Raw genomic sequence first — 23,901 nt, 5'->3', positions numbered from 1 at the left:
TACGTATTGTAGGACCACCTAACTCCTTGTCAAGGCATTAGGCTATCTAGGAGGCCTGCTTAAAATCTTAACAGCTGTTACCCAAGCAAAAAGGCAGGATGTCTTGTTGCACTTAAGTTAGTTATGAAAACTGCAGAGCAGGACGAATCATCTCCATATCACTGATTAGAACATTGTAATGTTAGGAGCTCCATGGAAAACAATGGAGTGCTCCGGGCTTATAGTGGCTGGTATAAGCCTGGAGCTCCAACATTCCAATGTTTGTTTGTTCACAGCTCTGGCTGTGAACAAAGGCTTCAGGGACCCGGAGGGGATTCCAATCCCCTCACGCTCCTCTAAAGCTTTGTTTTATTTGTTAGAACATTCTGCCACTTGAGGGCAGAATGTTCTAATAGCCTTCTAGTCCTTGGTAGCTGGGCTATACGGCTATTAAAGTCCCTCTCCCTTGTTAAAGGCTCTCGCTGAAACGCTGGAGAGGGCCTTTAATAGCCGTAAGGCTATATTATGACAGACAGCTCGTGCTGTGCTGAATTTGGACAACTGTAATGCAGGCACATTTCAGTCAAATAAATGCATCATCACTGTCATTGTTGATATTGAGTTTGATCAATGTGATCAACTCCAAAATTACAGCATGCTTGTACTTGGGCTGAAATGTGAAGCGTGATCTGCATTACCCATGTTTGTCTTCTGGTTACTTGATCCAGCTTTAGTGGCTAAATGACTTTCATCTTTCTAACAAAAGGTCATCGCAGTATTTATATTATGTTACAACCTCTGTGAATGGCAATTAGTGGCTCAAGCTCAAAAGACACATACAGCATGCCACAAAAAGGAAGGAGGCTGGAGATCCATGCCAATTTCCCTGTCCGACTGGCTAGACCTGTTCCTTTCTGTAGAAGGTATCTCATATGCGGTCTACAAGAAGAAGTGCCAGGAACATGGGCTTGAAAACACTCTAAAGGGGACTAGGCTGAACTAGTTTGAATACAGTTGGAGGGAAAGCTAGGCGTTCCCATGTACAAAGATGTCCCTGGGCATCTTGGATGTTAGTCCACTAGGGACTATGGGAGATTTGTCAGTAGGCAGAAAGGTTACGTTGCAGTGAGATGTGTGGGACACATTTTGGATGACCTACCAATGTATACCAGTCCTTTTTAAAAACATTTGCTTGACACACCTATCAGTTGCAAAAAGTCCTTCTAACATTTGATATGGGAACTCGGAGTTTGTGCCACCCCTGGATTGAACCTGGGCTTCCAGGACTAGAATACAGAACTACGAGGGCCGGTTTTGTGGCTAGCATCCCAGGAGTACTTGGTCCTGCATATGTTGGGACTTGGGAAGGCTGCTTACTGGACAGGCCACATTCAGGGACTGGAAAGCCTCTGGAACCTGACAAATGTGCTCATCAGAAAATCCTTGAACTAAGAAGACCGAGCTTGGTAGAACCAGTTATTAAGAAGAAGCACCTAAGCTGGGTTTTGGTTAAACTGCTGAATCCGCATTAACATCCACATCAAGCCCTAGATAATTTTTTTACTCCGGTTGTTGAACCAGCATCATGCTTCAGCCTCAGAAAAGCGTCTTCACTTAGTTGTCCTATCACAGTCATACTGGCCGCTCACAGAACCTCAACATTCAAGTTCACCATATTCGAATTTAGCGCTACAGATGAAGGCCTTGTTACAAGTGACCAGTAAAATCCAATGGGCCCGGGTAAAGGGAGCCCAAATCTCTGTGTGAAACTCCAGGGGAAACAAGGGGAGGTCGGTATAGAAACAGTCTGTTCCATGGAAATCCAAAGTGGAGTAAAAAGGAGGCTTTTAACAGGCTGCCTATAACGAGAGCCGGAGTGTTTGGTCAAAGCACATCCAGCTTCAATCTTTTTTTAAAGAAATATTTTATTGGTGTCATAAAATACAATCTATCGCCAACGGGTGCCAAAGTACATGCTACATTCCATCATGTCACTATAAAGGTTCATCTTTCACATTTGAATCAAATGAACATCACAGTTCGGAAAAGACCTGTATGTGGTTGATCAGGTCCATTGCTGTTCTATCCCCTTTACCCCCATCCAGCTAATCCCGATCTCCCATTCCACCCAGAATTCAGCTTCAAGCTTGCCTGGATAGGCTCTGCACTATGGTTTATCTGTAGTTCGTTCAACTACTTCCACACAGATGCTTTGACGCCTTCAAACCAAAGGTTCAACAACTTTGAGCCTGTGTCGACTAGCTGCAAGCCAGGGTGTCCCCAACTTGGAGCCACCTGCAGCACAGTTAGATAAAGCCTCTGAGACCACCAATAGCTGGCTCGATTTTCCAGATTTTGAAACGCTGAGAATCAGGAGGGGACACCCATCTTATTAAAACATTTTTGAAACGTACAGCCAGAGACTGTGCGTTTCTGATTTGTTACATAGATAACGTTTGTCTCTCTTTGACTCATAGATTTACAACTCTTGAAGTGCAATCTCATGTACTCATTATTAATTTAAAAAATCTTTTCCCAAACTTTGTGCAGACCTAAAGTTCTTTATTTCATGTAATCTGATGTGCTGCTACACAAAGAATCTCATATTTTTATTCCATGGGCGATTCGACTTCTCTGAATAAGCCAACAAAGATGTATCAAAGAATATTCTGGGAAATGCGTTCATCTCTGGAATGGCGACTGGGCATGCCAAACACAGTCCATCTCTCACAGGTATGGTATATTATAATAGCATATCCATGCAATTAAAACTAAACCAAACCAAAGCGGTTTACGTTGCTACTCTGCAAATGACTTCTCAAACATCCCACTGAGGCACAGTAGTTCAGTAACTTTTCTTAGAAACAATAAAACATTAAAAGAATACAGTCCGGACAGTGCGACTGGCTTTAGCCAGTGTCTAACCCAGGGTGGTGTGGAGTGCAAAAAAACGATGGATTTAGGCCCAGATCCTTGTACTGGGATGAATGTATGACATTGTTCTACATTCTGTCCATCAACTGTGTTTTTTGCAATTTTCACCCCGAGTGGGCTGGGTATGCTCAGACGTGAGTCCCATGCTCTCCACACCACTGGAGTCAAGCTATCCAGGCTGATGAAGGCTGATAGCCAGAAACCGGTCCTTGGATGCTTGATTCCGGTCTGGGAAAGACATGGCTTGGTAGTTCAGACTGGACTGTTCCCATGAGGCACAGGGTCAGAGCTGATTTGCATATAGCCAGTTTCCAACCCAGGGTGGTGTGGAGTGCAACAAAATGATGGATTTAGGCCCAGATCCTTGTACTGGGATGAATGTATGACATTGTTCTACATTGTGTCCATCAACTGTGTTTTTTGCAATTTTCACCCCGAGTGGGCTAGGTATGCTCGGATGTGAGTCCCATGCTCTCCACACCACTGGAGTCAAGCTATCCAGGCTGATGAAGGCTGATAGCCAGAAACCGGTCCTTGGATGCTTGATTCCGGTGTGGGAAAGACATGGCTTGGTAGTTCGGACTGGACTGTTCCCATGAGGCACAGGGTCAGAGCTGATTTGCATATAGCCAGTGTCTAACCCAGGGTGGTGTGGAGTGCAAAAAAATGATGGATTTAGGCCCAGATCCTTGTACTGGGATGAATGTATGACATTGTTCTACATTCTGTCCATCAACTGTGTTTTTTGCAATTTTCACCCCGAGTGGGCTGGGTATGGTCAGACATGAGTCCCATGCTCTCCACACCACTGGAGTCAAGCTATCCAGGCTGATGAACGCTGATAGCCAGAAACTGGTCCTTGGATGCTTGATTCCGGTCTGGGAAAGACATGGCTTGGTAGTTCGGACTGGACTGTTCCTCAAAGGCACAGGGTCAGAGCTGATTTGCATATAGCCAGTGTATAATCCAGGGTGGTGTGGAGTGCAAAAAAAACGATGGATTTAGGCCCAGATCCGTGTACTGGGATGAATGTATGACATTGTTCTACATTCTGTCCATCAACTGTGTTTTTTGCTATTTTCTTAAAGGCAGATACGTATTGTGCAACCTGTAAACGTCGCTGTCATGTAAGCCACCAAAGAAAACGCCACTGCCTATTCAAATTATAAAGCTCTATTTGCGCCTACATTTGACAATGGTAATTCGCTGGACATAGGCATCCAGGTTTACCTACTAGACCGTGTCGAGGAAATCCAAAACGTGGTTGTAGATCTGGCCAGCAGATTAAGAAAAATGGTGCTCTCTATCAAGTTCCTCCTCTTCTAGGCCATCAGACTGCTCTTGAATGTGCATCGTGACCGCCGCGGGGACTTGGATCAAGGGCATAAAGGCGCCCCCTGAAATTAATGCACGCGTTATGATGGAGGTGGCTCTTTCAGTCCAAGACCTATGAGTATTTGTGCAATATGCGAATCTCGGGGGAACTTCATTATATTAGTAGGGAGCCTCCATCATTTCGCGCTACGTCATTGGCTGTGTACCTATTTAAAAGTAACACGGACTGGGTGTTCATTTAAAAGTGCCAGTGAGATCTCACGAACTTTCTGAAAAAGAAAGGCAGCTTTAGGGTCACGACAACAGAGAATAGAGGTCTTTAGGAAACACTGACTCGTGTCTATTTTTCATGTTATTATGTGCTTTTAGTTTACAAACGTTTTTTTTCTGGCAAGGGGTGTCTGGCTACACCCCTTCACGATAGGGTGACCAGGCGTAGGCCCCGTGCATGAATGAATCCTGTTGCATCTCCAACAATGTTTCTACTGTTGCTTCCATGCGCCATCTTGTGGTCAGTAGGCGCATAACGAGAGAGCAAAGCAAATGGATAATAGCAAGCTCTCGCCATTGCGCAAAGGAGACGACGCCATGCGCGTGCCTATCGACTGTCCGGGCGCGCACATGGTTTGTCTCCCTTCTCAAACCAAAGCGATGACAATAGAGACTTGCCAGTGAAGCAGCTGCGCTCCGTTTGGCTAGCGCGACCTAAAAAGGACAAAGTCTTTTGCCATTTCTACAGCAAAGTTTTTAAGCATAGGACTAGCACAGTGCTGTCCTTGCCAAGCTGTAAAATGACAAAAGCCATTTATCACTCCAGGAACAGTATTACAGCTAAGTAAGCACTAAATAAATGCAATTACGATACAATACAATTGGCATGCCAATAGCCAGACCCTCCAGCATTTCGCGATTTCACGATTCACAAAATAATCGCGAAATCGGCTGAAAGCCGCGATAGCCGCGATATTGACTATTTCGGCCGCAAAAAACAGGTCTCCTGGCAGACATAAAAAATTATGCCTTTTAATTGGCTGTACGCGCATACGTCACTACGTGAACTGCGCTGTACAACCGTAATAGCAGGAAACAGGAGAGCGCCCGTATCTGAATTACAAAGAAGGGGCATTGGTTGCTGACTTTGTTAGTGCCGTCGGCGCCATTGAGCATTTAAATCCTAAAGGAGGCAGCGCCAAACAAGAACAACCATATCTTATTGTGAGTTAGCAAGCCAATCCTATTTATCAAAAAAGCATACCATGCAGCCATGTGTGTTTACGGTTGAACATAAACACGAGATGTTCATTAAACGCGCATACCGGCAGCTGCCAACCCGGTTCAATTGCAGCCCACTGCGCCGCACACTTATAAAGGGGATCATATTGTTTCACTTCCATTCCATGGAAGTGGTGGAAGGTCAGAGGTTGCCTGCTCGGTTCTCTGCGCGGATTTGTATTATTTCGCAGCCGCTGCAAGCAGGAAGGACGTGTTTTGGTGAACTCTCCCATAGGTAAAGCAAGCGCCCGCCAGCTTAGACCTCTTGCGCAGAGAGAGCTACATTTATTTTCCCATCTTCGCAGAAGTCGCACGTTTGCCTGTAGAGATGGTATTCCATAATCTTTTCATTCCTTTATCTGTTTCCGAACTTCGAGTCTGTCACTGCCTGTTAAGCAGGGCTTGTACTTGAGTAGTTTAGAGCTACGTGTGTCCTTCTCCTACCTATGTTTCCAGTTCTTTTCTGATTTTTCCTATACTCTTTTGCGATCAATCTTCATATAGCACATAATAGCAAAAGCAAAACAAGTGAACATTTAAAGCCACGCCCATTGACATGGGCAACACATGGCCATTTTATTTTTCTAGAGGAGCAAGAGGAGCATGTGAAATGCGTACATTTTACGGCACTAAAAATTTCTATTCACCTGTCATTTCAGAGACTGCTGTTTTATCAACATACATATTTAGGACTTCCGCACTGCTTATGTGCTTTCTGTGGGTATTGCAATGTCAGTTACTAAGTTTATTTTAGCCTGCACGCTTAGGCAAAATAAACGGAGCTGGCTAATTTGTGGTGGTGTCTAATGTACATCTGATTCAATCAAACCAACTTCAGACGCCGCACACTGAGCCAGTAATGTGTGTACCCACACGGGCAGCTTAAAACCACCACGAATGTGTATGCTCTGTTTAGCAAATCATAATTCTGGAGAGAGTTACAGTGGCCAGCTGCACTTGCTAAAAGATGATGACTATAAAAACATTACCAGGCAAGAGACTCTGTGGTTACTTCGAAAATGCATGCACCTCTGTCAAACACAACCACAAAATAGATGGTATTTTTCTTGCATTACAGGAGAGGGTCTGAGCAATAATCAGTTAATGGGGCGGGATATGCAGGTAGTAGTTTGAGGCGGAAAGGTCTTTTAGCGCAGGTGTAAATCTTCACGTGTTTGCGAATGAAGTGGGAGTGCATTTCACGTGGCCCAATACAACCAATGCTTCTACATGCAGAATTGGAGTAACTTTGTTGACACACTGAGGCACCCAAGTTCTGCTGGACAGTTATGTCGCCATTTGCACACGAGTTAGTCACAGCCTAGAGAAATATACTTTCACATCATTCTACCATCACCATTATAAAAGTTACAATATGCAGATGCAGACCAGTGGTAAAGAAAATGACACTGCGCATACGAGGGCAGGCTGGAAACCGATAGCCCACTCCATTGCACTGCACATACGAAGGCAGGCTGCAGACCAACAGCACAGCCCCAGGCACTGTATAGAACAGGGCAGACAGCAGGCAAATAGCTTACTCCATGGCACTGTACATACAAGGAAAGGCAGCAGACCAATAGGACAGCCCATGGCACAGCACAATTGCAGACAGGCTGCCTACAAACAACACTGCTCATGGCGATGCACATATGAAGACAGGCTGCAGACCAGTAGCACAGATCATGGCACTGCATATGCAAGGACACGCCGAGAAGTACCTAGGAGGCACTTTTTGAACCCCCTCCTCCCACACCAAAAAAAAAGCTTGGAGAGGCTGGTGCCACAGAAATATATATTGGAAGGATAGGGGTTCGAATACAAATTCTATGGTAGACCGCACACACCGTCTGAACAATGCTGTGGGTGGCGTCATTGGAGGGTACCACAAGGCGACACTGCTAGAGCACCCTCACAGGGGATGACACGCTGGTAGCCCAGTCCTAGGCGCTGCCTCCCCCCACTTGTGTAATGCACTGTACAGACCCTACAGGATTTGAGGCTGAAAATGAATGATTATGCGTAAAATTAAGTGCCGCAAAAATGCCGCTAAATTTCCATATTTGTGCCGCTAAATTTGCAAACCCACGCCGCTATATCCTGGGGGGTCTGAATAGCCCTTGCATGAGTGAGACCTGTTGATGTTTCCAATGCTTTTTATTGTCTGGCTTGACAGTGTAGCTGTCACTAGACACTGAGCATTACTTGATAGGGGCTTTGGCTCCGCCCACATGTTGGGTACCAGGAGTATATGTCTCAATTTGGCAAAAGTTGTGTTTCTACACATTGCTTGCCCTCTACAGAGCTGTGATAATTTTGTTTATCTAGCTGCTTAAGCTTAAACTTTCAGGGGCACACACATGACATTGTAATGCTATTAAAGTGTTTTCAATACCTTGATCATTTTATGTCTGAAATCGGCTGCTTCTCCATCGTTGCACAGCCTTTGTTGAATTCAAGAACATTGAGAAAACTTTTCTGTTTTTAGTCTGCACACTTGCTTGTGCTGGTTGAGCGCCAAGATATACGTATTATTTGCTGCGCTTTACCAAGTTCGCTTAACACAGCAGCAAAATTGGGAGGAGGGCAGTCAGTACTCTACATGAATTTTTAGGTCTAGCTTCGTTTTAACCTACACAAATATTATTCTAAGGTACTTTGCTTCTGTACAAAAACATATTCATTCCCAAGCTATTTACTTGTATTGCTTCACAAAGAAGGAAACACGTTCCTGCAGGCATCAGACTGACTCCATACCTGAACTGGGTGAGACTGTAAACCTAGGATTTTCCTGAGGCACTGAACACAGAGACTGAATGTGAGGACAGTCTGCGCCGGAGCATTGAGATGCACTTCAATCCCCCAGAGTCGGAGGCCGCCTTATATTCGCATTAGAGGGAACACCAAAAGTGTGGGGGGGGGGGGGACAAGATTGTCGAGACTACAAAGCGCAGGAGCCCTAGTGCCCAGACAATAATTGTGCCTGTTTTTGGTTGCTGTATTACATTAAGTGTTGAAAGTAAGGTACTTTAATCCCACTTTATTGTGCTTCTGGTAACGGAGTGCTGAGCTTGTCTACGCACACACACACTATCTCCCTGAAAAGTCTTTGACTGCTCACCATCGCTCCCACTGCTGAATCCAGTGCTGATTGGGTTGTACCTGGTTCCGCTTGAAGAGCCATAGAAGGACTGGCCCCGTAACAGCTGAGGGAAATCACCTCAGCCCCCATAGCAGAGGCCAAGTAGCCCCTGCCTGCTCTTAAGCCTCCCACACATCCAAATGGTGTCTGACAAAGTCCCATTCATCCCCCAAAAAAACAACACAGTTAAAGTGTTGTTATGGTTACGAATGAATGCAGATAAAACACATACATTCTCAATTTATGACTGGCTCCACAATCTGTAACTCATACAAATCAGTGGACTTTGAGTCTGGCCTGTGAGGCCAATTGCAAAACGTACTTTTTCTTTTAACCACATCGATGCTCGATGAGTTCCAGCCCTGTGCTGGAATATGCAAAAACCCATTATTCATGACGAGCTGGGCTCGTCATGAGCGTGCTGGGAGGCTACTGCATGACGAGCCCAGCTCGTCATGAGTGTGGAAGGGGTTAATCTGAAGCGTGTACCTTTGGGATCCACCCCACTTGATCCAGGAGGCAGGTGTGGCATTCTAACCCTGCCCCTTAAGTAACTTCTTTCTCCCTCCCTCCAGAACACGGGGACTGGCTCATCCCTGTGTTTTGCAATGGTAGTCACAATAGATTTTTTCTCTTTGGACAGCAGGAAAAAAAGCTCCATCATTCACTCAAAATGTATTTTAACTTAAATATGCGCCTGCAAGTGGTTGTGAACCTTTTTGCAGACTAACAGTCAAGATATCTCTGTTTAATCTTTTCAAGTCCTCACCAAAAATATTTGCCTTGAAAACAAATGTCTAAGTGAAGATACTTCTTGAGTAAAATTCTACTTCATAACAATTTTGGTGTAATTATCTGTAGTAAAACGTAAGAAAAGGCACAAGGTTTGCCATGCTGAACCCAAAGTGGGCAAGTGTGTTTTGGGACGAGGGATTTTGAATTTTGTGCTGAGGATACATTGAATGGCACCAATCATAATGCCTTCTGCGTGGAAATTCTGACCCAACCATAACTATAGATGTTACACTTACTGATTTTTGCTAATCAAAAAATGTTGCTTCGAATATGGGTTTTTCGTAGTTTTACTATATGCAAAAAAATTGTTTTTCTGGGGCTGTCTGTATATGGTTTATAAATTCGGAGTATCGCCATTATGGTAATGCATGGCCATTATGCTAACTTACTCCTTCCTGACTTCTTCATAGTTCTCCCGGTCATCCTTCCTCAAAGGGGCTGCTTACTTGTCTGTTTAGTAAGAGTCCTTACTCACTGAATCCTGAGGAGAACGGATACCGGTAGGTTGGCCTCTAGATTATAGGTATAGAGATCCTTGCACCAAAATACGCACTGCCTCTGATATTCCATAGATCTTAGGTCTATGCTAGGGCCGCAAATTGACAGCTGGGCGTGAGATGTGAAGGTTAATCTTGAGGCAGCAAACAAAGTGCTTCATCTGCCTCTCCCTTAATGGCGTCCATCTATCCCACTTGTACGTGTGTGTTTCTCTGATTGCCTTTTATTTTCTCATCTCACTCTTTACTGTTCAAAGTTGCCATCCAAGTGGAATGGAATAGTTCTTTTTTATAACATTAATGGGCTGCCTCACTGCTTTCTTCACAACAAAACGATCAGTCAAGTTGGATGTTATAAATCCAAAAGGAAGGAAAAAGGACAGAAAGAAAGTAAGGATAACCTTTATGAAACATGGTGTTTCCTAGAACAAAAGAGTAGCAGCAACATAAGTCCTGGTACTGACCTCTGATTTGAAGTGTGCTACACCATGCAGAACGCCTTCTCCTCTGCTTCAAATAGTTAACTTGTTTCACCAGTCGCAAAAGTGATTTTAATAAGTGGAAGAGTCCAATTTTTTCTGTGCATTATCATCCGAATTTAAAATACTGTATCCAGCCTCGTGACTGGAAACTGTTGGGGGGTGTGGGGGTTAAATCCCTCATCCCTTACGGGAGAACTAGCGCTAGAGCTTGATAGTATTTTGCTTTCCTTTAAGTCTGTTTATATGATATATGGTAGTAGGTAGATTTCTTTTTTTCATCCACCCCTTATGGACTGGTGGCAGAATAACCTCTGACACTAGTTCAGGTCTGGTAAATGAGTTTCGACTGGCTGGTTTACTTTCTGTACAGCAGTACAGGTGCTAAATAAACCTTGAGGCCGATGTAGCAAGTTAACATCTCCTCTCTGCTTTACATTACTTCTTCGGAACTTCTGGGAAAATGTTTTCTTTACACCTGCATCACGTAAGTTTCTTAATGGAAATGGTGGGTGGTAGTAGATAGAACAAATTTTGTTCCCATATTCTATAAGCAAGTCATGATTTGTATTATTTACTAGTATACTACTGTCTGGTTTGATTAAACTCTGAAGCATACTTAGGAGGAGTACTTGTAGTTACGATTGGCTGCAGCTGAACAGGTGTAGTTAAGAACTTCATTCGTTATTTTACTTTTTGCAGATGGGCAAAGGATCTTTCAAATACGCATGGGTTTTGGACAAACTGAAAGCAGAGCGTGAGCGTGGTATCACTATTGACATCTCTCTGTGGAAATTTGAGACCAGCAAATATTATGTTACCATTATTGATGCTCCGGGGCACAGGGATTTCATTAAGAACATGATCACTGGCACGTCTCAGGTGAGTTGAAAAGTATTTCTGTAGAATGGATATGAAGTGATGTTCCCAATGTGTTTCATTAAGCATTAGGATCTCTTGCTCTTTCTTTAGGCTGACTGTGCTGTCCTGATTGTTGCTGCTGGCGTTGGTGAATTTGAAGCTGGTATCTCTAAGAATGGGCAGACTCGTGAGCATGCCCTTCTGGCCTATACTCTGGGAGTGAAGCAACTGATTGTTGGTGTCAACAAGATGGACTCGACAGAACCACCATACAGTCAGAAGAGATATGAGGAGATTGTCAAGGAAGTTAGTACATACATCAAGAAAATTGGATACAATCCAGATACAGTAGCCTTTGTACCAATTTCGGGCTGGAATGGTGACAACATGCTTGAGCCCAGTGCAAATGTAAGTGCTTTTTTTTTTTCTTTTCCTCATTCGCCTCTAATCCCAGACAACTAGGAGACTGGTAAACTGCCACTGATGCTCAGTTACGAGACGTAGGCCAGTGAGGTGCAAACCCCGCATCGGTTACCCACCTACCAGTGGCAGACAAACCACCTTCCTGTTGCTGACCTCTCGATGTCGAGGCGAGGGTGGTCAGACTCTCTTCTGATTACTTTAAACCGTTGACTCTTGCTGTGAGCCTTTTTGCCATTGGAGACCGATACTGAAGAGACGCAACACAGCCTAACACAGTCTGAGAGCTTCCTGTGAGGCTTAATCATAGGATCAAGGGATTATCTAAATGATCTTAACTACGCAGAATAGATAATTGCTATTTAACCAGGATATCCATTTATCAGGCAATCCTAAATAACTTTCTTCCTGCTGTTTCCCAGTCTGGCTAAATCAGTTTTAGAGATTTTATACAAAGAGGAGAGCCAGTCTGTGTGCGTGTAGGGTATATTCTCAGCCCATCTTTTGCATATTTTGCGTCTGGCCAGCAGAATGGCATAGAATAAAAAACTTCTGCTCGAGCCAGTGATTTCACTCGATATCCCAACGATGATGAGCCTGAGGGAGATACATACTGGGCACCCTAGAATACCCATGAGCGTGATTTCTACTTTCTTCCAGAATTCAGAGGTAGCTGGACAATCCCAGATCATATCTGTGCCTGGTGCACTTTCCATGTGGCACGTTTTACAACTGGCAGGGGGGCCCTTATGTGTGGTAAAATACTGATTTCTTCTGAGCCAGGCTGTTTTCACAACTGTAAACAGGGTGTTAAAGGAAGTTTGCCATAATACTGCCCCGTCCATACCCGGAAAAGAATCTTCCCATATTTCCTCGGCTAATCTAAAATCACCATCAATGGTCTCTTCAATGGACCAGTAGAAGAATGATACTTCTTTCTTTCCTACTGGCTTCTGTACCAAATGTTCTTCCAGAATGTTGCCCACACCTATAGGTTTATTACAACTTTGGAACCAACTCTTTAGTTGTAAATATTTAAATCTAGACATGTCCTCCTCCATTTTCTCATCAAATGATGCCCTACCCTTTTTAATGTCTACCTACGCCCCCTAGCTGATGTCGTCCGCCCATTCGGGGTGAAAATTGTCACCTACGCGGACGACACGCAGCTAGTGGTAGCACTGGACCCCCCCCTGAACTCTCATCACAGATTACATATCTGCCTTGAAGCCGTCGCTGCTTGGATGTCTAGCTCTTGTCTCAAACTTAACGGGGACAAAACAGAGATAATGCTCCTTGGAAATAACATCTCGAAATCCATCAATCCCATCTGGCCTCTCTGCTTAGGAAGCCCCCCGCAACCCAAGGAGCAAATCAAGAGCTTAGGCATCTGGCTCGACCACACTCTAACCTTCAACTACCAAGCCACCAAGCTTGCTGCCACCTGCTTCGGGCTGATGAGACTTCTCCGCAAAATCCTCCCCCTCCTTCCGTTCCATTCAAGACGGATTATGGTTCAAGGCCTGATCCTCTCCCGTCTCGATTGTGGAAACGCCCTATATCTGGGGGCCCCACAATCTACACTTAACAGACTCCAGGTCATTCAAAACTGTGCGGCAAGAATCCTCCTGGATATCCCCCGCCGAACTTCAGTCAGAGCCAGACTGAAGGATCTTCACTGGCTCCCGGTGAGATCCAGAATTGAATTTAAGAGCATGTGCATCGCACACCGATCCTACTGGGGTACAGGCCCCTCTATTAACTCCCCCCTGATGAAAGCCTATCTACCCTCCCGCCCACTCAGGTCTACAACCTCCCACCTCGCCTCAGTACCACGCATTAGGAAGGCCAGATGTGGAGGCCGCTCGCTTTCTTACAACCTGGCTAGGATCTGGAACTCCCTTCCCCTCCCTATCAGATCAGAACCTAACCTTCTCACCTTCCGTAAACTATTAAAAACTTGGCTCTTCAGCAAAATTCCAATCTAACTTTTCACTCAGCTTCTCTTACTCCAGCCTCTCCAGCCCAACTCACTCTTTTCTATAGCGCTGGGACGCCCCTGGGTAGCCAACGCGCTTTACAAATCATCAATTCATTCAATTCAGGGCAAAATTGTTCCTTCAGAGACCAAATCTCCCCATACCAGGAACCCAGCTGTTTTAAGGGGAGCTGCCAATTTATCCTTCAAACAACTTCGCGCCCCCGGGCTATAACCACAAAGGAGCCAAACTTGAGCAGTACTTTAGGGCCGTGGATTTTTAAATTCTGGCCTAAATTCGAGCTGCACTCAATAATACCTTCAACCTTATTTTCTTAAACTTTTGGTCGCCATATTAAAAAACTAAGCCCTCACGAGATAACCCTACTTGATCTAACATTGCTAAAAACAATTTCCCCCTTTCTGATGAATCTGGGCATTTTAGTAGCATTCTAGAATGTGTTAACTGAAAGGCCCAAGCGTAATAATGAATATCTGGGAGTGCGAGATCACCTTTTTCTCTCCTGCGTCTCCGCTTTTTCCACGCTATTCTTGTCACTTTATAGGCCCACATGAATGAGTTAATAGATTTCTGGAATTTATCTATAACCTGCTTCTCAAAGTATAGTGGAATGGTATTAAAGAGAAAGGTGGCTTTTGGTAGAATTACCATTTGAATTAAATTCATTCTACCCATAATGGTAAAAGGGAAGGTGTGCCCAGGACTTCATGAGTTTTTGACATTCTCTCGAGATGTTTAAAAGATTAGTCTCTGCAATCTTGTTAATGTCCTGGACAATCTTCACTCCCAGATATCGCATCTCAGTTTTACCCTGATGTCGACACCCCAGTAAATTCCATGTCATAATTTCAGTTTTGTCTGCATTGATTTCATACCCCGAGACCTGACCAAAATCCTGCGCTAAACGGATGATATGAGGAAAAGATGACTCCAGGTTGGATGACAAAATCAATATATCGCCTGCATACAGGGCTACTTTCTTCTCCCAAACTCCACTCTTAAATGATAAAATCTCTGTCTCTTCCCTGAGACATTGCGCAAATGGTTCTATGTACATATTGAATAAGAGTGGGGAGAGGGGGCAGCCCTGTCTGGTTCCTCTTTTGATTTTAAAAGGTCTGGTTAGATTTCCATTGAGCACAAGCCTCGCTGAAGGGTCACTATACATAAGGCTAATGGTTAGGCAGAATTTTGGCCCAAAATTAAACTTCTCGAGCACAGCCGCTAAGTAATTCTAATTGACCATGTCAAATGCCTTAGTGGCATCTAGGGTCATTGCTGTCAGAGGGAGTGGAAAAGTAGAAGCAAAATCGATGGCACCTATAAAATCGTGGGTGAGGTCAAAAATATTTCTGCGTTACAAAAAACCCTTTTGGTCTGCATGCAGCAGACCTCCTGCTACTGCACCCAGCCTATCTGCCAATATTCTGGAAAATGTCTTGTAGTCATTATTTAGAAGAGAAATAGGTCTGTATGACCTACATTTAGTTGGAGATTTACCTGGCTTTAAGATCAGTATTATATTGCCTTCGCTCCATGAAGTGGGAGGTCTAACCCCTTCTTCCAAGATTTTGTTAAAGAGAGTTGTCATGAATGGAATTATTGTCTCTCCTAAAGTTCTATATAATTCCATAGGAAGGTTATCCGGCCCAGCAACCTTGCCTATCTTACAAGTTGATAACGCCTTCCGAACCTCCTTTTGTGAAATCTCAAGCTCTAAAATCTCTCGCTGAGCTGATTCTATGGGGATGAGATTAATCTGGTTTAGCCATTCGCGTGCTCTTGTGCTATCTACATCGTTATCTTCATTATATAGGTCTTTGAAAAAAGTTAAGAAGTCTTCTCCTATCTCTTCGTCATTGCTTGTAGACGAGTTCGTATGCACGTCAGCAAATGTAAGTACTGTCTGAGTGGAATGAAAAGTACAGATTTCTAGAGGGAGGTGTGGAGGTAATGTTGGATTTGCCCCAATCCTTTGAATTTGTTATGCTTCCTTGATTATACCAGAAATAATGGTTTGTGCAGGGCATATAAACAAATATAGTGTTAATGGCTTAAAATTACTGAATGCAGTAATTTGTTGTACACAAACTGTTTTGCAGATGCCTTGGTTCAAGGGGTGGAAGGTAACCCGCAAAGAAAATAATGCTAGTGGCACTACACTTCTTGAAGCGCTGGATTCCATCCTCCCACCAAGTCGTCCTACTGACAAGCCTCTGCGCCTTCCTCTTCAGGATGTCTATAAAATTGGTGGTAAGTAGAGTGGAAGGCAATGTTTAACGATAATTTGCAATGCTGCCTAAATGCAGCATACATCTGCCCAGTAAATTGGCTTGATGGATATATGTGATGGTCATGTTTATGAATTCTCTGGTTATAGCCTGGTCTTTAAGTGTTTAGCATGGGCAACAATAATCACGCCAATGGTCTGTCCTTCTTTAAGGTATTGGAACAGTACCAGTAGGTCGGGTGGAGACCGGAGTTCTGAAACCAGGCATGGTTGTTACCTTTGCACCTGTCAATGTTACAACTGAAGTAAAATCGGTTGAAATGCATCATGAAGCTCTTACTGAAGCCTTACCTGGGGACAATGTCGGATTCAATGTGAAAAATGTGTCTGTAAAGGATGTGCGTCGTGGCAACGTTGCCGGTGACAGCAAAAATGATCCACCAATGGAAGCTGCTGGTTTTACTGCGCAGGTATTGGACCATTTGAAGGTTTTCTGAAGTATAGGCTTGGGTTTCATACGCTTTAGAGCTTTAAATTGCTAAAGTCAAAATTATCTTCAATATTGGCACTTAATTTGACATTGTGCTTAGTTCACCAATTGCCATCCTCCACCTCTCTGGTATCCTGCCTCCCTATGTCCTCCATATCTCTAGTATGTATGAGGAAAAGTGTGGTAGCTCCACCCCTCCCAAAAAAGCATAAACCCATGCTTTCAAATTATTTCAGTGGCAGAATTCTTAATCTGTAATGGTTCCCAACTGTAACTCGTTACTGAGAATCAGCAAGTCTTTCCTCCCCGACCTCCACAATACAGGTGCCTCGTGTCAGTCTTGCTAGACTAAGTCAGTGTAAATTTGGGAGCTCTATTGCACAAGCCATTAGTTTGAAACCAGGTGCTGTGTAATGTTTTAAACAGCCAGCTTTGGTAGTTTTTTTTCAGGATCATACATGCAAGCATAGTATATTTGCGTTTTATACCCCTTGTGCTTAACTTCCCTTGTAGTTAAGGATCATTCTTCAGCATCGCATAACATTTAAATTGTAATAAAATCTGAATCATCACATACAAATACTGCTGGCCCTTACACAATTGGATTCCATCATTCAAGCAGGCATTTCCTTTCTCCAGATAAGAAAATTAAGATGCTCATTTTGCAAATTTGACTAGTACGCAGATGCAATTTTTATTACAAGATATCCAACCATGAAGGTGAAACTGTGAAAGTTAGCTAAGATGAAGAAAGAATAATTATTGGGAAACGTTTTCACTGTGGAAGGTCTGTTATTTTAATTGGATTATTGATAAGCTGAAATTGCACGTCATAACGTTTGTACTACACGGTGGAAGCATGGTAATTGACCTAGTTGTGTGGCTTTACTAAAGTACTTTACCCCTTTCCAAACAGGTTATCATCCTAAACCACCCAGGTCAGATTGGTGCAGGCTATGCTCCTGTATTGGATTGCCATACAGCTCACATTGCTTGCAAGTTTGCAGAATTAAAGGAGAAAATCGATCGCCGATCTGGTAAGAAACTGGAAGATAACCCTAAATCCTTGAAATCCGGAGATGCAGCAATAGTGGACATGATTCCTGGCAAACCAATGTGTGTTGAGAGCTTCTCAGACTACCCACCCCTTGGTAAGTTTTCTGTCGATACATTTTTTCGTGTTCGTCTGTTGTGAAATTGTCCATGCAAAAGGTACTAATTTCCCATCTGGTAGGGAATCATTGGAATTCCAGTTTGCATGTGGAACTGAAAGTTACTTAAATAAAACTAAACACAGAATCTTTGGTGGTGGCCTTGTCCTCGGAGAGTTGGCCTGAAAGCAGAAGCATTCTTTCCCTGAGTTGGAGAGCTCTGTTCAAAGATAGTCTGTGTCAAGACTTTCTTGGAGCTTCAGCAACCTGCAGTGGAGTCAAATTATGTCAAATTAATCCTACAGTCCCCCTTCTGCGCAGCTTTCATTTTCATAGTTTTGAGATTAGACACCTACAGAAACGCAGTTACTTAAGTAGACTTACAAATTATGTCTTTCAAGTTGGAACTGTTTTTTCAGTTCGGGGTTAACATTCTGGCTAAAGTCAATTCCTAATGTATGTTCTGTCACTGGATTCTCTCTAATATCCATAAGCACTAGAATATCTCCACACTTATCGGAACACCATTTCAAACATTAAGAGGAAATGAAAACATGCCTGCCTTGAAGAGGCAACATTTTTGTACTGACTTGGTTTGGGCTTTTAAAAAGTAGATCTAATTAGCCAAATTATTTACCTGTGCATTTTACTACAATCACTACTGAACTACCCCTTTTGTAAAACAAACCACACAAAAAACCCAAATGAGGACAGTGTAAATCAGTGGGCTGGACACACACAGTTCCAAATTAGGGCACTTTATGTTTAAGAACTGCAGAACCAGGCATCTTTCCATCATGCAACGCACAGTGTGTGTGAGGCAGTTTATTTTACCAGTTCACCAGAGAAGGATCCCCGAACGCTGTTGACTTTCTGAGGCGTTTTGGCTGAACCACTGTATTTTTCATTATGTTCTTTGGTTTGACTTGACATCCTAACATTGCCTTTACTCTACTGCAATTCTGTTTTACAGGAGTTGCTACGTTTCCCTCTTTTGTCTGAGGTGTATCGCTTCATACATTTCTTTGCAATGCCAGCTCTTTTGCTATACGTCTGCTATGGATGTAAGAAATCCTGGTAGGATAAATGCTAGGTTTGTGTCGTCTGTCTCCCAGATGTTCACTCAATCAAGAGATATAGGATCTGTCTAGGGATGCCTTACATATGCCTTGGGGGAAGGGTCTTCTTCAGGACAAAACATGAAGAAATATACTGCTCTGCTGTGTGTTCAACCACTTCCTGAGCGTCCTTTTCAGCCCTGGTGTGACCAGATCTGATTTACCTATAGGCCCATCGGGCCAATAAAGTCTACTTTTAGCATTTCAGGAGTCCGCATCTGGTGGGTCCTTTTTGGTGAGATCTTTTTCTGTATCGTGATGCACAGAGGGTCAGATGCCACCTTCCAGTTAAGTTAAGATCCTGGAGACCCATCTTGAATGTTTAGATAACCACTGGAACGACAATTTGCTGAAGAGCTTCCACCCGCTTTATTAGTGGAGGAATGCACAACCATAGAGATCACTAGTACCTCCATCTGTGCTTTCTCCGCTGCTCTGCAGAGGTGAAAAATTACCTATGCTGCATCCAGCTCCAAGAACACCCACAAAAGTAGAAGATACATGGCCATCATGTTACTCTTTAAGTTGAACCTTGAAAGAGCAGGATTAAAAAAAGGCAGTTACTCTAGGCACTGTGGACAGGCGTTCAGACAGATCTTCCAGATACAGATCTGTTAGGCCTCTGAGAAGACCTTCATCTTCTTCAGTTGTCTGATTTGAGTGGTCTCTTTCAAGTCCCTAGGCTCACCACAGCCTACACACTCTGCGGTAAAGTGGTGGTTTTCCTGACAGTGACAAATGGAGCAGCTCCGAAGCGAATATTGAAACTGCTACGCCTGTATACAAGACGTCAATAATTTTCAAGATGTCACTTCAGAAACCTTAACCCCTTCGCTGCTAGGACTTTTTCCCTCCTGTGCTAAGCCTTTTTTTGGCTATTAGGGGTAGTGCGTGCTTAGGCCCCTGTAGCTTTTTGAACACATAAGGTATCCACGCCGATTTTGCGCCCTTTTCTTCCAACATCATGGGGATTCTAAAGATACCCAGGGTTTGTGGATTCCCTTGGAGGGGTCCCAGAAATTGAGCAAAATACAGAAAGTTTAGTTTTTTTCAGATAAATTGGAAGAAGGGCTGCAAATGAAAGCCTCTGGGGTTTTCCTTGAAAATGTTATCATAAAAGGGGTTGTAGGGCTGAAATCACCATTTTCCCAGCTTTTAGGGAATGAATGTCTTTTGTCAGAGAACCAACAGTTTTCACACAGTTTTGTCATTTTTCTGGGACATAAACTATTTTTGCTATTTTTAGTGCTTTCAACCTCCTTCCAGTTAATGGTAAAAATGAGTATGAAAGCAATAATGGATCTTGGAAAGCTATACATTTTAGAAAAGTAGTCAAAATTCTGAATTCAGAAAGGGGTCATTTGTCTAAATGCATGAAGGTTTCTTTATAGAAACTAACAGTTAAATTAAGGAAAAATTGAAAAATAGTTGAAAAAAACAGCCTTTTGTGTCAATGTTTTCACCTGTAACTTCTTGTAATTATGACTGCTCTTTGAAAGCAATATACCGTTACATCCACTGGACCTTCCTGGTTGTTGGGATATATAGGACTTGTAGGTTCACCAAGAACCCGACGAACCCAGAGCCAAAAACTGAGTAGCAACTAGGAATGGTATTTTATTATGTACTGGGTATAGTGCAGTTATCCAGTATTGGGGTATCTTTCATAGATTCACATGCCTGAATCATTCCCCGTCGCCGAGGCGGGAGTCCCACGGTATATAAAAAAGCAGTGCCAAAAGTAAATTACAGTAGTAGGCCCAATGACAAGGCCTGAAGCCTAGATTGTAGTAACCTACCTACCTCATTATGCTAAAAAGACCAAAGTCTTTGCTCCAACCAATCAGCTTACAGCACCCTCTAGAACCCTCTCTGCAGAGCCAGTTCTCCTCAGATTTTCACCGCACGTCGTGTGGAAGGGAGTCTCCCTGAGTCTTTTCTCTAAGCTTCAGGATGTCTGACAAGAAGGCCTTGTTTAGACCTTGCAGAACATGCGAGAAGAAAAGGGTCTATGTTGATGACCAACATAAGGACTACATTTATTGCCTTTATCCTAAACATGAGGTAAAAAATTGTAAGATCTGCCTCACCTTCCCTTCTAAGGCTCTAAGGGATAGGGAGGCCAGAGTCCTTTTATGGCTAAAATCCTCTTCTACTGATGATGAAGACAGAGCCTCTACCTCCAGTAAGAGAGCGAAATCTCAAGAGGATTATCCAAGTGAGGGGAGAAAACATGTTAAAACCTCCCACTCCACTTCAGGCTCTTCACAGAGATCTCCATCTTCCATCTCTGGAGCCTCAGCTCTCAAGGAATCTTCAAGGTTAACCGTGAGTAAGAGCTCTTCTGTCTCCTCACCTGTGACTACCATCTCAACTTCTACTTCTTCAACGGCTATGATCTCTACTACAGACATCACCTTCCTATCCTGTCTACTAGAATCTGCATTGTGGCTAAAAGAACTCTCGTTGACGACCCGCCGACGTCAGCCTCGTCGACGAAGAAGCACTCGTTGACAAAGAAGCCCTCCTCGACTAAGTCATCTACGGTACCGTTGACGACTGTCTTGTCGACGAAGAAGCAAGGTCCATCGACGTGGAGCCCATCGACGACGAGTCCGTCGTCGATTTTCCCGTCGACGTTGAGTCCATCGACAGCGGCCCTGTCGACGTCGAGTGCCGCCGTCGAGTCCATCAACGGCGGTCCCGTCGACGGCGAGTCCATCAACGGCGGTCCCGTCGACATCGAGTCCATCGACGGCGGTCCCGTCAACGTCGATGTCGTCGACGATGAACCTGTTGTCGACGACTGTGTCAGTACATCTATCAAAGTCACCATTATCACTGTTAGAATTATCACCGGTGTCATCAAGACCAATAGATACTGCTTCAGTTAAGCCTTTAACTGCGAAACAGGCTTTTTCTACACCACTTTCTTCAAAAACCTTTCAATTAGTATCATACCAGAGACAGCAAGAATCTTACATCTCGCCACTTATGCCCTCTCATCTGCTAGAGACTTATGCTGATGACGAAGAGGAGGATTTTGAGGATGATGACAAGGAGGGAGCTTTCGGAATAGCTCATCATCCCTCAGAATTAAATATTAAATGCCAGGAGGATGATAAAGAAGAGGATACTTATTCCGGACATTATTATCAGGAGGACATTGTAGTACCTCATCATAAAGAATACCGGAGGCAGTCTCAGGGGCCAGTCATTTACCACCAAGCCTCATCCAAGATTTACAGGCTATGCTGGCAGACTATAAACAACGTTTTCCACCTCAACAGGTCGTGCCTCCAGCCCAACCTGCTGTCCTCGTTCCTCAACCTGAGGTTCCACCGCCCAGGTCTCTGGTCACGGAAACTCCACAACCTGCTTTGCCTACACAGACCCCTGACACTTCTTCGGATGAAGAAGTAGAGGAAGTAAAGTTACCTAATAATCCTCCGTTGGATCCGTGGGATGACTGTTATTCCCATGCCGTCTCCACCAACCCCACAATTTTCAGACTCACCGCCTGAAGACATAGGAGGATTCCATAATCTCATACAGTGAGCTGCAACTAGATTCCAGTTGCCGGTAACAGTGGAGCAGACAGAATGTTTTCTTCATGATTTTAAAGAAGAAACTAGGAAGGTGTCGAGCCATTCCTATTATAGATTATATCTGGAAAGAATGTGTCAAAGTGATGAAAAACCCTGCTTCTGTGCCGGCCGTGTTACCAAGGATTGATAAAAAATATCGCGCTCCTCTCACTAGTCCTGCATGCCTCATTGGACACCCGCGGCCGGATACGGTCATCTCACAGGCCGCGCAACAAAGATCGAAAAACCCAGCCACCCCCATCACTACACCACCGGATAAGGAGGGGCGTAGTTTGGACCTTATTGGTAAAAAAAAATCCACCATGGCTGCTGCCTCGATCAGAGCTGCAAATATTTTGGCGATTATAGGGTGCTATGATCGCCAAATGTGGTCCGAGACGGCTGGTATGATTAATCTAATCAGAGGATAAAAGACAGGAGGCACGCAAGATCTTATTAGAGGGGGAACGTGCAGCTGCAGAAACCATCAACTGCGCTTTGGATATTGCAAATACGAACTTTAGACAGCTGGCAGGAGCTGCAGTTCTCAGACGACAGGGCTGGCTAAAGGCTTACACCTTTAGGCCTGAAGTCCAACTAAAGTTCCTGGACATGGCTTATGACGGAGAGTCTCTATTTGGGAAACACATCGACGAGGCTCTCCAGGCAATCAAGACGGATACTGACACCGCAAGATCCCTAGGTTCATTACAGTATAAAACAGTATCTTTTAGAGGTGCTAGAGGACGTGGATACTCCTAGAGGAAACTACTACCAACAAGGCAGACAATATCCGGCAAAATTATCAGTCTTCTTATCGCCAGTCCGGAACAGCTAGTATCTCTCGCCAAGGCAGACGAAAGCGCACAAACAATCAAGGGCGAGACACTCACAGAAAACCGTGAGATCAGCCGGGCGCCAACCTTATTTCCTTCCCTCCCTGTGGGCGCGAAGATATCTGCCTTTCAAGAACAGTGGAAGCGGATTACATCCGATCAGTGGGTACTGGACTTAGTTCAACATGGTCACACCCTGGAGTTTGTCACCATACCACCAATAACTCCGCCCAGGGGTCCCCCTCCCCCTCGTCTTCACTTATTGTTCAAGGAAGTTCATTCAATGCTCCTCAAGAACGCTATAGAAAAAGTTCCAGTACATCAGAGGCGGACAGGATTCTATTCCCGTTTTTTCCTCATAAAAAAGAAATCAGGGAAGTGGCGACCGGTCCTGGACCTGCGCAATCTCAACAAATATCTCAAGAAGCAGGGTTTCCGCATGATCACTCTTTCAGAAATTTTAAATTGCCTCAACGAGGGAGATTTTATGGCTTATTTGGACATGGAAGACGCATACTTCCACATCCCAATTCATCCAAAACATCGACAGTATCTCCGTTTCACTGTGGCTGGCGCCCATTATCAGTTCAAAGTATTCCCATTTGGCATCAAGTCGGCTCGAAGGATTTTTACAAAGTGCCTGGCCCCGGTAGCGGCAGCACTAAGCTCATCAGCGATCCAGGTTTTCCCGTACTTGGACGACTGGCTAGTCAAAGGTCCATCAAAATGCAGGGTGCAGAACGACATAACAGTGTGCCGCAATCTCTTTGCATCT

The 23,901-nt window shown here is 44.1% G+C and overlaps 1 protein-coding gene across 3 annotated transcripts in view; it reads left to right on the top strand.

The window, feature by feature from the left end:
* EEF1A1 (eukaryotic translation elongation factor 1 alpha 1) overlaps positions 1–23,901 on the top strand; it is a 98,565-nt gene that overhangs the window by 32,938 nt on the left and 41,726 nt on the right. For all 3 annotated transcript variants that reach the window (XM_078648057.1, XM_078648059.1, XM_078648058.1), the window contains exons 3-7: positions 11,136–11,315; positions 11,406–11,702; positions 15,817–15,967; positions 16,158–16,414; positions 17,351–17,585. In XM_078648057.1, the coding sequence (XP_078504183.1) occupies positions 11,136–11,315; positions 11,406–11,702; positions 15,817–15,967; positions 16,158–16,414; positions 17,351–17,585 (1,120 nt within the window). The remainder of the gene's footprint in view (positions 1–11,135; positions 11,316–11,405; positions 11,703–15,816; positions 15,968–16,157; positions 16,415–17,350; positions 17,586–23,901) is intronic.

The sequence above is a fragment of the Lissotriton helveticus genome, chromosome 6 (genome assembly GCF_964261635.1).
Source record: "Lissotriton helveticus chromosome 6, aLisHel1.1, whole genome shotgun sequence".
Taxonomy (NCBI): Eukaryota; Metazoa; Chordata; class Amphibia; order Caudata; family Salamandridae; genus Lissotriton; species Lissotriton helveticus.
This window is presented reverse-complemented; position numbering and strand designations above follow the sequence as displayed.